Source organism: Astyanax mexicanus, chromosome 11, assembly GCF_023375975.1.
Source record: "Astyanax mexicanus isolate ESR-SI-001 chromosome 11, AstMex3_surface, whole genome shotgun sequence".
In the NCBI taxonomy this organism is placed as follows: Eukaryota; Metazoa; Chordata; class Actinopteri; order Characiformes; family Acestrorhamphidae; genus Astyanax; species Astyanax mexicanus.
In genome coordinates, this window is record NC_064418.1 from 22,794,834 (window position 1) to 22,810,241 (window position 15,408).

The following is a 15,408-nucleotide window of genomic DNA, read 5'->3' on the forward strand; positions in this document are numbered from 1 at the left end:
CTCATCCTGCCCCGATACCTCTGATCTTTGGCAATATGATGACATTTTGTCATATAGAAAAAAAAATACCTTTTAGGCACAAATACACACAAATATATAAATATATATACATTTTACACTCAGGAATGTTTTCTAAAATTGTTCCAGTGTTTGGCAGATTGAAAATCTCAGCCCATCTTTGGTTCTGAAAGACTCCGAGACTCTTTAAAATTCTCTTCTTATATGCAGTCGTGTGAGTTGTTTTTAACAGTAACACCTACTTTCCAGCCTTCTGTTGCCCCGTCCCAACTTTTTTCACATGCGTAGCAGGTCTGAAATGCAGGAATGAATGTTTATTAATAAATAACATGCAGGTTCATATGGTCTGCAATCAAATACAATAACCATTGCCACTTTTAAGTTTTTTTTGTTTTTTTTTCTTCTTCCATGCTCTTCCCAACTTAGTTTGATAAAATATCATAATAAGCCACACCCACTAGGAAAAATAATTTGTACATATACACTGACCATAAGCCGCAGTTGTCCATGTTATATAACATGATATATTTACACAGAAAGATGTTACAGAAGTGTTTAATGAAATAGACTATGTACACAAATAACGTTAGGAACCACGAACAGTGCCACAACGTCGCTACAGTACTGTACAAATACAGTAGCCTACCAGGAAAAGTCACGTAAAGTCATAATATTAAAAGGGAAAAGTAGAGTAATTACTTGGGATGGCAGTTTAAAGCCAGACAGACACTTTAAATTGTTTGTCATGAACAATGCTTGCCATTCATATGCTCCCACTTTACAGTTGGACACCGCTGCGACACAGCGCTCCGGTTCAGCAGAACATGTTGAGAAACTGTGTAGCTCTGCTAACTTGTGCCCTATTGTTCACTGAAACTACACATAAAAAGAAGACATGTACATGGACTTGTAGGTGGCTGAGACGATGTGTTTGTCCATTTTAGAGAGGGAATTGGAGGTATGCTGCTACTTCAGTGTTTAAAAGTGTCTGAAGCATTGTCCAATCACTGTGTGTATTTAGTTACTTGCATTTTGCCTGCTGGTTAAATAAATATCCAGTCTCAGTGTGTATCACTTTAGTGGCAGTTAAATTGTTAATTTATGAATTAGTTTGTTATTTCTTTGTTTACTTTTGTTGCCCAGACAGTGTATTTTCTTTGATATTAGCGGCGTTTTTTTTTTTGTAATATTAGTTTGTTTTTCTGCTGTTGTGTTGAGTTTTTTTGTTTTATTTCTTTTGTAATTTGTTTACAAAAGTAACAGTAACAGTCTATGCAATCTACAATACTGGTTTTCCTTTTTTATGTTATATGTAGACGGAAACGTTACATTAAGAAATCAGCTTTACATCATTTTCTGCTCATGATATGTTACAGGGCTGCTGAGATTACCATCAGTTAGCTCCATCTCTAACCTATTGCTTATTAATGTTCTGTACACTGTGCAATTTTATCCCGATTTCTAGCCTTGGTCGGATTCACTGAATTTCACGATCAGCTGAGCATTAGCTTCATCGTGCTTCCTCTGTCATGCAGTGTGTGAGGGGAAGCTATGTCCGATAAGCTGTGAAAAAAGGAGTGGCTTATAGCCCTGAAATTAGGGTAATGAAAATAGCATTTGTTAGAGAATTTTTTAAACATTTCATTGTTTTATGATCTCAGTGTTGCAAATGCAAACATCAGAATAAAGCTTAACAAACAGTACACTGCAGCCCTGCCACACAGGACACAACGACAGCACTCAGCAACTGTACTTCTGAGACTGATCACTACCACTCAAATAAGCTGATTTTGTGTTTGACATTCGGAATAAGACTCTGTGGAGAAAAGTTGAATAAAGACAGGAGGCAGAAGAACTGGGTATTCTGGTTCTCTTTATTTTATATTCCTGTTTAACGGTCAGTTATCAACAGCATCACTTCAACAACCACAAACCTGCCACTGCTGGAACTGTATGAGAAACGTTCCAAACAAATAATTTCTTGATTATATATTTTTTCATATAAAAAACTTCGTGGGCACTTTTAACATGCATGCAGAGCTACTCAGAAGCTACTTTTCTTAGAATTGTTATTTCAGACAGCTTACTTAAACAAGAAAACAAAAAGACCTTACTCCAACATTTACACAGAAGAGAAACTGATATAAAAAGTGCATACATATAAAATATCCACTGTTGAAGACAGATGCAGAATGCAGCTTTATAGAGCTTCAAGAAGCATCTCACAAACACTAACAAATATTTAAAAAAAATCTGTATCTTTAGATTCTATAAGAATCATATAAAAAACAGCCTCAGCATGTATCTGGACTGCAAAACGCAGACACACACACACACACACACACACACACACACAGACAACTCAGTTAGCATTAGCATGATTATCTGCAGAAGCATTAAAAAATGGGTATAAAGTATTATAATATTGTTAAGAGTTTGTATAAAGAAAATGTGTTTAATTTATTGAATGAATCGAAACCAACATTATTATTAGGTAACTTGCTGGCTTTGTGGAATTTAAGTTTAATAATTATTTAATCATATATTTATTGGAACTATCACGTTTTAAAACAGTAGGCTAGCTCGAACTTACTGTTAGTTTTGATAAGATTTTGAAGCTCTGCTACTAGGTACATACAGGTTTATACTGAAACTCAACATGCTGCATTATGTTATGGTAAGTATGTCATTTTCTGGCATAATTATGGTAACAGAGTTAACCAGCATGCTAGTTCTACTACTTTTTAAACTATAACAGTGTGTGGTACTGTACTGAGGTTATTGTGTGAAGATCAGGCATAATGTTGGCCACATCTGGATTCTGATTAGGGTAACAGAGGTAACCAGCATGCTAGTTATACTGAGTTTTATACTATAACACAGTGTGTGGTATTGTACTGAAGTTATTGTGAGGTTATTGTAGCCATTCACAGAAAATCATTTCCTGCTCACCATCTACGATTCGTACCACAGTAATGCAGTAACACGAAGTGGTGCAATTTGCAAACAATCTTATGGAAATACAGCTCTAAGCTAAGCGCAGCTCCAGATGAATGAATGAGTATTTATTTGTGTTTTAACTATTCATATTGGTACCTTAGTCAACAGATAAAGTATAATATGGTGCGGGATACATTTAATTGTAAAGGTCTTGAATTTGATACAGCTTATTCACTTCACAATTTATGCCAGGTTCACACTCCACAACTTTTTGAGACATGTGTGTGTCCTTCAGTTGTTGGAGACTTTCATGATAGATGACTCATCAGCAACATGGGGTCACAAATTATAAATTTTTTCTCTGTGAGAAACTAAACGCACATGAGAATCTCTAGTCCTCAACACAGAACTATTTTTATAAAGCACTGTACAAATACATTTGATTTGATTTTAGCTCCATTCACCCTTATTCATGAAGGACTCACAGCAGGCATCCTCTAGAGCAGGGGTAATTAATCAGAATTCAGTTTGGTCCAGTTAGAGAAAATGTCATCAGGCTAAGGTCCGGAACGTCGCCAATGTTAATTTGTGTTATAATTCAGTGTTTTATTCTGTTTACTGAAGAAGCCTTTAGTAGTTCTGTCAGAGTTTTATGTCACCAACAACTGAAAGACAAAACAAATTACACATACTAGTATATTTCAACAATATTTATTGTTTTAAATAGACCTGTCACAATAATTTTACGATCAACCTATCATAAAATAAATGGAAACACCCTCAATAATTTAACATATCGAGTCTAATAATGTAAATCTGTATGGTCACTTTGTTTTAAAGTGCTATATTTATTCTATTTGATTTTATTTATATTAGATTTAGGCCTGCCTGTCATAAAAATAATTACATGAATGATAAATCGTACAATATATGGAGAAATGTTTGCTGAACTTGGCCAAAATGTCAGCTTTTTTTAAAAACAGCAGCTTTATTTTATTTAATATTATTACTGTAGCATACTTTATTATGTTGTGGGTAAAACTGATGGGGGAAGTTGCCAATGCTTTTTGTCCCCTGTGGGCTGCCTTAGTTTTGAGGTAGGGTTGTTTTGTGAGCAGAGAGAGCGCGCCTGCGAGCGAGGGTTTTTCTGATCAGGTTGAGTAAAGTGGAATATTTTGCACTCTTGTCTCGGTTGTTTCTCTTTAATTCCTCAGAGTAACACCGCAAGGTTACATTACTGTTAGTATGTTTTATAACTGTAGTATTTTAATGTTTTTTCTGGTGCGCACCATCTGTATCCACTCGCCGCCTGCTTCAATTGTGTGGCTCCACGCTCTCGCATCTGCACAGATCTGATTGGCTGAGGAGAGCGTTTGGTGATCTTACAGCACACGTGATTGGTCTGTAAGTTTACTGCACTGTAAAGCACGTAAACCATAAAGACAATAAACGTTCTGCTGCTTTAAATGAACACCGTCAGAATTAAATCCTTCTCAATAGTTTATCGGTTACCGCAGTCCGCCTATTAGTGACTCCTGCTCTAGAGTTTAAAAATGATATAACAGGGGAAGATGCAGATGCAGGGGTCAGACACAACGAGAGACCTTCAGATGTCTTGTGTAGAGTCTAGGTCTCAGCCAGAGCTGAGCTGGGAGAGTTTCGCAGATGGTCATATTAATGCATGTAAATGGCCATGTGGGGATCGTTACTGAGACCCAGTTTGGTTTCCTAAATGTCCGCCCTATCACTACAGCTCACCTTAATCTCACAGTGCAGTATACAACCCAGATGGAGCCCATGCTTAACCCCTCCTGGTCCCATCACTGACTACATGTTCATATGTCTATATGTGCAGATTATCTGGAAAAAAAAGTAAACATCAGACACTGAGCACAGGTTGGCTCCGCATTCGTGGCTAAATATGGCTTTTTAGAATGCTGCTAATCTCCATAAAAGGCGCCCTACATGTGGACAGGGAGGTACTGAGCACTGAAGTCTTCCATATTGTCCCAAAAACACACAGCAGCAGCTTCAACGACTCCATAAACATTTATGCAATTTTCATGGCCTGCCATGAACAAACAACAAAATCACAGCATCCTGCCCTAGGTTCTCTGTTTCAATTATACAGAGGACGAGAAAGAGACAATATAACGTGTCCCTCTCCTTTATCACAGAAGATGTGTTGCATTATTTTTCACTTGCTGTTCGGCCTGTCAAACTCTGACAAAGTCACTGATCAAAATCTCCTCGCTCACCTTCTCCCTCTAACAGTGAGAAGCTGTCTGTTTTCTCACTACAGGAAGCAGGTGAGAGAGGGCAGAGAGAGCAGCAGCAGAACATGAAAGCGCTCTTTCATCTCCAGGCTGTTTCCTGAGGCAGTGTTACACACAGGCATCCTGTATCCTCTGTTCCTGCTCCGCCTCTCGCTCCCTGTGAAAGCTTATCGCCCCAATTTTCTCCAGTTTCACTTTTTCACCTTCTTTCAAGGCCTGGCTGGCACCCGTGCCCTCCTCAGTGGAGTACACGCCAGAGTCTCCGCTGCTGTGGCGAATGTGGTTCCTGCTGTCCTGCTCTGAATCCTGGGGCGGGTTGTGGATCTCCATCACCACGTCTGTGGCCACAGTGTCAGCAGCCAGGATGTCCAGCCGGTCGCAGCAGATCTCCACCTCTGACTCGGTGGTCAGCAAGTGCGGCATGTCTGAGCCAGGGGAGTCGCAGAGGTACTGCAGTGGGAGGGGAAATAAGGAAAGAGTGAAAATCAGTCATAAAATAATGTAGTGTTAACCAAAACAAGAGTTAGAAATGTAAGAAGTGCTGAAAGTGGATGACTAAATAACTCAAGATCAAAAGCACAGAATATTTCGCAAACACTATCAAAAATACTAATAAACACTGATAAAAGTTCTGTTGATCGATGCAAAAAATGCATTTTTCCTTTTTAACATTGAATCTTAACATTGCTCTTTATAATGCATAATTAAAAACAACATGAAAGCATTAATGTAAGATTACCACAGTGGGATTAGATTTATACTGAAGTATGTATGTTACATTACATCTTTTTAATTTAACGCACAGATTTTCCTTTGTGAACTATGTTCAAGTACCAGCTGATTTTCAGAAAGGGTTCAGCTCAGCACTGTTATACTCTTAACCATGACTTAACAGATAAACAGGGGGATTAAACAGGTAGGAGAGGAAACATGGCAAACAGGTAAAGGAAGAGGAAGTTTTTATTACATTGCTTAGCATCGCTGTTTACATCGCTAAATAAAACTGCTAATATGTCAGCAAGCTGTGTAAAATGAGTGAAGCCTGGGAGGAAGTTGAGGCACTTAAGTTTTTAAAAGCCAGGGTTTTTAAAATGTTACTATCTTAGCTCAGTGGATCAGCACTGCATTAGCTTCCAGTTAAAGTATAGTATAGTAAAGTCATGTTAAAGTATAAAGCCCTACATGAGCTCGCTCCTGAGTATATGATATAAATCTCATACTATGAACCATAATGATTACTTAGATCACAGGGTGATGGTGTACTAGTAGTTCCCAAAATTCAGAGAAGCTCAAGAGGAGGTTCTAAAAAAATAAAGTGCTCCAACTCTGGAATAATCTCCCTGAACATGGTTGATGGACAGAGGGAATTGTGGTAAACTGAGATGCTGGTGCTGCTGTTCTCCCACTGCACACGGTCACTCAGGTTTGTGGACGGTGGAGTGGGTGGATGCCAGTGTTTCAGGGAGCCTCCGTGTCTATGTAACATCCTTCTGGCTTTCTCTCTTTAGTTGTTTTATTTAGATCTGCTGGAGTCAGTCTCTGTCTTTCTGTGAGTAATTAACTGACCCCCTGATTGCCTCAGACTAGTTGCTCACTCTCCACTACCAATTACATAGAACTCTACCATGGTATTTTCTAAATACTTCCACTGCTTTTGTGGGTATTCTCCTGAATATATTACACAGTTATCAGAGAAGAGGAGGATGGATCCCTCCTTATATATTGGCCTTGGTAGTACATGTGATAGAACATGTTACAGTACATTTGATAGTAAAAGGTTTCTCCTTTGTTGCTCACTGGATGTTCTGTTTTGTATGTTCAATGTTTTGTTTGTTTCTTAGTCCTGTGATCACATTTCTGTAAAGCTGCTTTGCAACATCACACAGAGTTATATAATTTTTTTTTATTTGATCTGAAATTAGTTGATGTGTTAACACCTTAACGCTGACAGCACTAACTGATACATAACATTAAAACACTGAACTTGTTTCCCACCATTTTGTTAGCTTTTAAATCAAATGCTTCTTCCTGTTTGTGCTTTCTGTTGACCCACATAGGCTTGCGGTGTGTAGTGATAAAATGGTAAGGAGGGAAACGATGCATCAGAACAGTTGCAAATAAAGCAATATATCGTCAGGTTTCATTTAGAATGGGGAGGTGGAGTAATAATCATACTGATGAATGTGTAAATAATTAAAAAAAAAGCTTTCAGTAATTAAGGCTGTTTTATTTATGTTTGTATTCTATGGTACAAAGCTTTAATTTAAACTAAAGCACAAATAAACGTCATGTGGTTGATGGTGTGAGTAGTTACTCATAAAAAGTTCATATGTATAAATATTTAATGCTGGTGTTGGCTTTTATTAGAAACCACACGTTACGCCATTTAGAGCGATCAGGAGATGAATATATAATTTATATGTTCTTTTTTTTTTTATAAAAAAAAAACAAAGTAATATGATGCAGGAAGACGCTATTGTGCCTGATACTGTACCTGTTTCATAAAGCAAAAGGAGGCCATAAATGATAATTGAAAAATATTAACTAAGTAGAAATACCTAATAAGCTAAAAAAATATTTCTGGGATATGTTTTTTCTGGGAGACAGACAGTAGTAGTAGTGTAGTGTGTTATGTGTAGTATAATATATAAATATCAAATTGTTTTTGACAGTGCTGACATAACAATTGTTTAATATTATTTTTTTGTGTTCTTGCTTTGTGTAAGTATGTTTGTTACATACAGAAATGGATACAACAAAGTTTCCCTCAGCACAGCTGTGCGTATGATTTGGTGAGTTGAGATGTACCTCTTGTATGTGGGTCGGGAGCTGGATGGAAGGGTAGAAGGTGTTCTTGATGGCCTTAAATGACTTAAAGAAGCAGAAGGAGAGTCCCAGCACCAACAGGAAGCTCACTGCCAGCGAGAGCAGGAAGTAGAGAAAAATCTGCCAGTAAGGCATCTGACCTGAAACCACACAGATATACACACACACACACACACACAATTAATTCACACCCAGATTACACTCATATATAAACACAAAACATTTTTCCACCACAGTCACTATAGTGTCAGGTGGTTTGTAATTTTGTCTATGTACATCACATATCACAAGATTTATTTACAGTAATTTAATATACATGTAATCCTTTCAGTTACTTTTAAAAGGGTTTTAAAAGTAATGTTGCATTATCTGTTTAAGAGTTGTGGAGATTTTTTTAAACAGTTTAAAACTGTCTCTTAATTTTTTCCATGCTAAAAAGTAATTGGACAAATCAACATAATTTATAACATAAATCAACATATATCAACATAAAATAAATCGCCTGCCTGTTTTTAATACCTGGATATAGAGCTGGGTAATTAATCAAACAAGTAATTAAAACTGAATTAAACCACTGTGATTTGTAGTCACGTGGCTCTCATCCAGTCGGCAACAAGAAAACTCAAGTCCAAGAATCACATCAAGCGTCTCATACCTGAACAATATCATTTGTAATTAAATTGTAATATTGTCTATATTTAGCATTTCTGTGTAAATGATGATCACATGCTATCTGGACTTTCTGGATCCAGGTTTAATCAGTTAAGACATTAGATAATCACCCACATGATGATCCAGCCTCACAGGCTAAAGGTCAAATTCCTTTTAAACTTCTTCCTTTTAAACATCTGGTTTCCTGTTCCTGCCCCCTTTGTATTTAGAGGGCTAGTTAAGTGGAGCAGTTGCACCCTGCCTTTCGGGGCAATAAGTGGTGCAGTCAGGAGTCAGGTGCAGTCATAAGACTTGGCTGTGTCTAAGCTTTGGACAAACACCTGATAAAACTATTTTCCTGCACTGACGGCCTTGTAGACTCTTCTTCCTTTCTGTCATCATCGACTGGTATTAAGCAACGAGATGACCAAATGTCTCTTCACTGACCACTTTAGAAATAATACAATTATATTAGTCTATGATGAGGCGATTCACAAATATACAACACAGCAAACAAAACACCCTGTCACACTACTCCCGCACTACGTGCATGTAAATTATTTGCAGTCTGCGAGAAGACTGAAACCCTTCATCTCCACAAGTGAAAAGAAGCTCAGGTGACTAAATATGTAACAACATTCCCCAAAATTCAGAGGACTTCAGCAGGGGGAGGAGCCTTCTCTTATAATTTCCCCCAAGTTTAGCTTTTGATAAATCACTTTTCCGCTTGGATAAATAGACAGATACTCTTAACTCCCTAGCAGTGATGTCAGTAACTCAACAGAAGCTTCTGTTAATGAGGTACAACCATTGGTTTACGCACCCCACTCCACTGTTTCACTCTTAACATGTGATTATAAAATAAAACCAGGCCAAATTAACAAAAGTACACATGATGTCAGCCTAGACCATATACACGGTTTTGTTTTATAAAACAATATATAGTGTTTAAAACTTTTTTATTTTATATTTTTTATAAAAACAAGTATTTATGTTAAGTGAAATCAAGAAAGACCATATTTTATTTTTTATAAAAACAATTATTCATGTTAAGTTAATTCAAGAGAATTTTTTTCAGGAAATAGTTCAACTTTAAATGTCTAGAGATACATTGTTGCTGTTAAAAATGCATTTTCCAATAAAGGGAGTATTGCCAAAACTGGTTATAATGTTTATGTTAAGGCGGCGGGAGGTGGTGTCTGCAGCTGCTAAAAGTAACTAATAAAGTAACTTGTAAAATAACTTAGTTACCGGTACTTTTAAAATCAAGTAATCCATAAAGTAATTAAGTTACTTTTTAAAGGAGTAATCAGTAATCGGATTACTTTTTCAAAGTAATCTGCTCCTAAGGCTGCTGACTGAAAAGATTCAGTAAATATTAATAAAAAAAAAGGACCATGAAAATTTCCATACTGGAAATGAAACCAGGCAGTCATATCTAAATGTGGAGTCAGTCTAAATGGCAAACACTGTTTAATCGTTTAATGATCCATGTAATGAGTAAGTTAATCACCTCAGACATTTTGTTTGATTATTCAAAGCAAACACAGCCATTTAGTAAGAAGGACATTTAGAAGCAACAGGAAAAACGTAAAGAAACATTAGGTAAAATAGGCTAAAAAAAAAGGACATTTCACCAGATATTAGATGTGCACTCTTTAGATTATGTTGATTTCAGAAAATGTTAAGCATGTTAAAAACATGAGGCTGGATTCTAGTTATTTTTTATTAAACATGTTGGCATTCATGCCCCTGTAAAAACAGTTTAAAAAAATGACTGAAAGCCCAATATTGCCATGACCTTCATGTATGAGGCAAGCAGAGATCAATATCCAACCACAGCTCCTGCCCAGGTGGGCTGAGTCTTATTTTTACTTTTATATTTCTTACTTCTTATTTTCACACAGGTGGCTGGTGGTTTTCTGGTATTACAGCTAACTAATAGATTTGTGTAGTTGCTAAGATTTGGGCTAAACCAGCTGGCTGGCTTTCATGGCCTCTGCCCCTTCCAGAGATATGTTTTTAAACCTAGCAACCAATGACTGTCTTAAAAATGCTGTTTATTGCAGATACACCATCTTTTTTTTAAATCTGATAGTATTGGATATTTAGCAAACAAGCCAGAAGAATGGTTCTGTTCCATATATGGTGCTAAGTAGGCAGTCCTATGGGGACTGACACAAATGTTGTTTCTGTTCTTAAACCAGTCGGTTTCAGGTAGAGACCTTTTCTAACATATAATCATCTAACAGCCTCATCTGCCTAGCTTGTGTTTTGTTTACTATCCTAAAGTGAGTTCCAGTGCAGATCCAGTGCAGTTGTAGATGAGCTGTGCGCTGTCTCTGTAACTCACCTTCGGTCTGTTCACAGTGGATGGGACTGAAGGTGCTGCTTTTGTTGTAGAAGTCATATCGGGACTGAACCCGCACACAGTACACCGTCCACGTCTCCAGATCAGGCAGAGTCACCAGGTTAGTGGTGATAACCAGTTGCTTTTTTTTCTGTAAAATAGAATGAGAGCTTAGATGCTTAGAAATTTTGTATAAAATAATAATAAGATTGTGTGCAATAATGTGATTGGACACTTAATAGATTCATTATAGGCCAAGTTAAAATAACGGTTTAATTTTACTTAACAACATCAATCCTGAAAGGAAAACATCAGAAAAGAACACAAAGACCAGAGTAAACAGAACTATTAAAACAACAATAGTGTAGCTCACCCACAGCAGCCCATCCATATAAGCAATCATTAAGCATTAAGCTTAATAACTTTTTTCCCCCCATTTTCTCCCAAATTTACACGTCCAATTACCCAACAAACTCATAAGGACTCCCCCCATCACTAGTGATGCCCCAAAACACCAGGAGAGTGAAGACAAACACATGCCTCCTCCGATACATGTGAAGTCAGCCACCGTTTCTTTTCAAGCTGCTGCAGCATTGCTGAGCAGTCAGCGCGCTCGGAGGAAAGTGCAGTGACTCGGTTCAGATACATCAGCTCACAGACGCCCTGTGCTGCAGACATCACCCTAGGAGTGATGAGAAAAGCTCTATCTACCCACCCAGAGAGAGCAAGGCCAAATGTGCTCTTTCAGGCAACAGGCTGAGCTTATTGATTGGATTTGGTGTAGTACAGTCACAGGCAGAGATAGCTAGTAGATTAACACACTAACTCTGTTATTAAGAGCATCCGAGTGAAGAGGTTTTTCGGTGCTATGCGTTTTACACATCACAGATAAATGGTTAAAAACTTAAGTCTTTGATAACAAAAGACCCTGAAGCTGCACCATCTACAAGTAAAGCAGCCACCATATCTACGACCGAGAGAACTGAGAAAAGCAGCATTAAACCAAACGAAGAAAAGACAGCAGTTATAATCCAGTGCTAGACTTAATGTGCACAGGAACAGAAAATGATTAAGATGATTGTGCTTTAATTGGATTTAAACAGCAAATAAGGTTTTGTGCTGGGTTAAGTGGGCCCTGAGTTGAAAACAATTAGAAACCACTGGTCTAACCCAGTGTAACAGTTTGTTTCTAGTTAGTTTAAATTCTCTTCATAGTGTAGTAAAGTATGTTGTACTTTTTTATGGAAGCATCCATGTTCTCCTCTTTTTTTAAAGTTAATGTGGTTTGTTGGTAATATGTTTGTCCTGTTTTTGTGTGTGTTTCATTAAAGAACATGTGAACACTGTTCTCACACCTTTGTTTCCCTAGACTACGATCCCAGCTGTGGGAACATAACACCCACTCAATCACTTACTTCTAGTCGTAAGGTTTAAAAGTTAACATACTAAGTCAGAATGCAACTCTATCCTTTGAGTACAGGAGCACACGCAGCAGAATGAGTGTAGCAAATTCTCCTCAGATTCCTTTTATTTCTGTTCTACAGTTACAGTACATACAGAAATCACCAGCACCGTAATCTTTACCCATACTGCTGCGTGATGCACCTGCACACCTTTCACTGAAATTGTGAAAATCTGCGTTTTAGTTCCAAAGCACTAGCCAGCTGGAATTCACTGCAAAGCTCAGCTCGCAGGAGTCACTAAATCATTTTAAACATTTAGTTTCTATCCACCTTCAGACAGCCTGCAACTGTTTTAGTCGAGTTTTTTTTGGTGAGTTTTTATTTTTTATTTTTTAAATAATTTCATAAATTTATTAATTTTATTTCCCATTTTATTTTTGCCTTTTTGCCTTTTTTTTATTTCATCCTTTATTTATTTCGTTTTCTGCTTTACCTTTTAATTTTATTTCTATAATTTACTTTATAATCTAGGAGTTATTTTTAGCTACATCGTTGTTTAGTCCTGTATTATTTTTTATTTCTTATTATTAAATCTATTATTAAATTATTAAAAACACACAAACACACACACAAACACACACACAAACACTCACACAAACACTCACACAAACACTCACACAAACACTCACACAAACACTCACACAAACACTCACACAAACACTCACACAAACACTCACACACACACAAACACTCACACAAACACTCACACAAACACTCACACAAACACTCACACAAACACACTCACACAAACACACACACACAAACACACACACAAACACACACACAAACACACACACACACACTCACACACACACTCACACACTCACACAAACACACACACAAACACTCACACAAACACTCACACAAACACTCACACAAACACTCACACACACACTCACACAAACACTCACACAAACACTCACACACACAAACACTCACACAAACACTCACACAAAAACTCACACAAACACTCACACAAACACTCACACAAACACTCACACAAACACTCACACAAACACTCACACAAACACTCACACACACAAACACTCACACAAACACTCACACAAACACTCACACACACAAACACTCACACAAACACTCACACAAACACTCACACAAACACTCACACAAACACTCACACAAACACTCACACAAACACAAACACTCACACAAACACTCACACAAACACTCACACAAACACTCACACAAACACTCACACAAACACTCACACAAACACTCACACAAACACTCACACACACACAAACACTCACACAAACACTCACACACACACAAACACTCACACAAACACTCACACAAACACTCACACTCACACAAACACTCACACAAACACTCACACAAACACTCACACAAACACTCACACAAACACTCACACAAACGCACCATTCTGATTGGAAATTATTAGTAAAAAAAAAAAAATATATATATATATATAGCTGTTTTTGTACATTAACCTTTAACTATTAGATCTCAGAGTGGATAATAAAGAGGATGTGGGACACTTTCAGCGTAATTATAACTATTTTAACAAGGAAACTAGGAACTAAAGCAGCAGGTAAATCAGCGGCTGAAAAAAATCCTTCAACGCAAAACAACCAGAAAGAAAACAAAGTCAAATGAAAGTCATGCAAACAGCCACAGAACATCTGCAACGCAGACCTCAAAAAACCCCAGCTGAACAGTGCTGCTGTGCTGCAGAACGAAGTGAATCTACTTCCTTTGCTTTTTCCACAGATCTCGCACCCATTAGTATTAATATCCTAGCAATATATCACAGTATATCAACAAAATATCACACAGAAACATTTAGTACATGCCTTTATTACCTCAAGGCAAGATTGTTGTAATGCGCTACTGTCAGGATGTTCCTGCAGTAACGTAAAGAAAATGTAACCATATTAGTTCAGTCCTATCAGCACTGCACTGGCTTCCAGTCAAATTTCGCATAGACTATAAAATTCTCCTGTTAACGTATAACTCGCTCCTGAGTATTTACAAGACCTCATCTCCTATTAAACATGACTGTGATTACTCAGATCACATGTTGCTGGTTTCCTAGTAGTTCACAAAATCTTGAGTTCTGCAGGCAGAAGAGCTTTCTCTTATAACAGATAATCAAAATCAAATGACTCAGAAGACAATTCAATCTCCCACTATGATGATAGGTGATGATGTGGGTTTAAAAGTGTGAAGAAACTGGATTAAGAAAAGAGGATTAGAGAAATAGATCAGTCTAAACATGTGGTAATGCAGGTGTGTGTGTGGTGTGTGTGAGTCATATTTAAGGTTGTGGTCAATCTGCTGTGGTGTGGTGGTGTTTTTACATTCTTTTTTTAATTTGTGAAAAATAAGTACTTAGGTTTTTTTTTTTATGTAACATAAAATAATTTAATCCAGTCTGGATTCTAAATTATTTATCAATATCACATTTGAATTATTCTGGGGGGCGGGTCAGGACTGGAGGCAGGCCAGGACGTCTCTGTAAAGGATCTGGTGTTAAAAGCAGCATAAGTTGTTCTAAGATTTTAAAGTACATTTCTACATTAATGCTGCATCACAGAAGTGTAGTGACACGCCATCATGCCACTACAGAACCTGACAGCTTCTGGACTTGTTGTGGAGAACAGTCTGGATGGTGAATACTGATTACGCCAGGTTCACACTACAGGATTTTGGGCCAGTTTTTCAGTCGCTGATAAAAACTCTGCTCGGAGGCAAATCGGGGATCACTCTGCGCTCGCGCTGTCGCGTAGCGTGAACTAATGAAAGACGCTCGCCGAGCCGCTGCTGACTGACTGATCGCCCTGCAAATATTCTACATGTTTGATGTTTGGCTACATACAGCCAATGAGATCACAGAAAGAGA

The 15,408-nt window shown here is 37.5% G+C and overlaps 1 protein-coding gene across 1 annotated transcript in view; it reads right to left on the reverse strand.

The window, feature by feature from the left end:
* Window positions 1-1,871: 1,871 nt before the first annotated feature.
* il10rb (interleukin 10 receptor, beta) overlaps window positions 1,872-15,408 on the reverse strand; it is a 34,546-nt gene continuing 21,009 nt past the window's right edge. The window contains exons 6-8 of the mRNA XM_049485392.1: window positions 11,065-11,212; window positions 8,043-8,200; window positions 1,872-5,684 (exon numbers count right to left, since the gene is read on the reverse strand). Of these exons, the coding sequence (XP_049341349.1) occupies window positions 5,343-5,684; window positions 8,043-8,200; window positions 11,065-11,212 (648 nt within the window). The 3' untranslated portion in view covers window positions 1,872-5,342. The remainder of the gene's footprint in view (window positions 5,685-8,042; window positions 8,201-11,064; window positions 11,213-15,408) is intronic.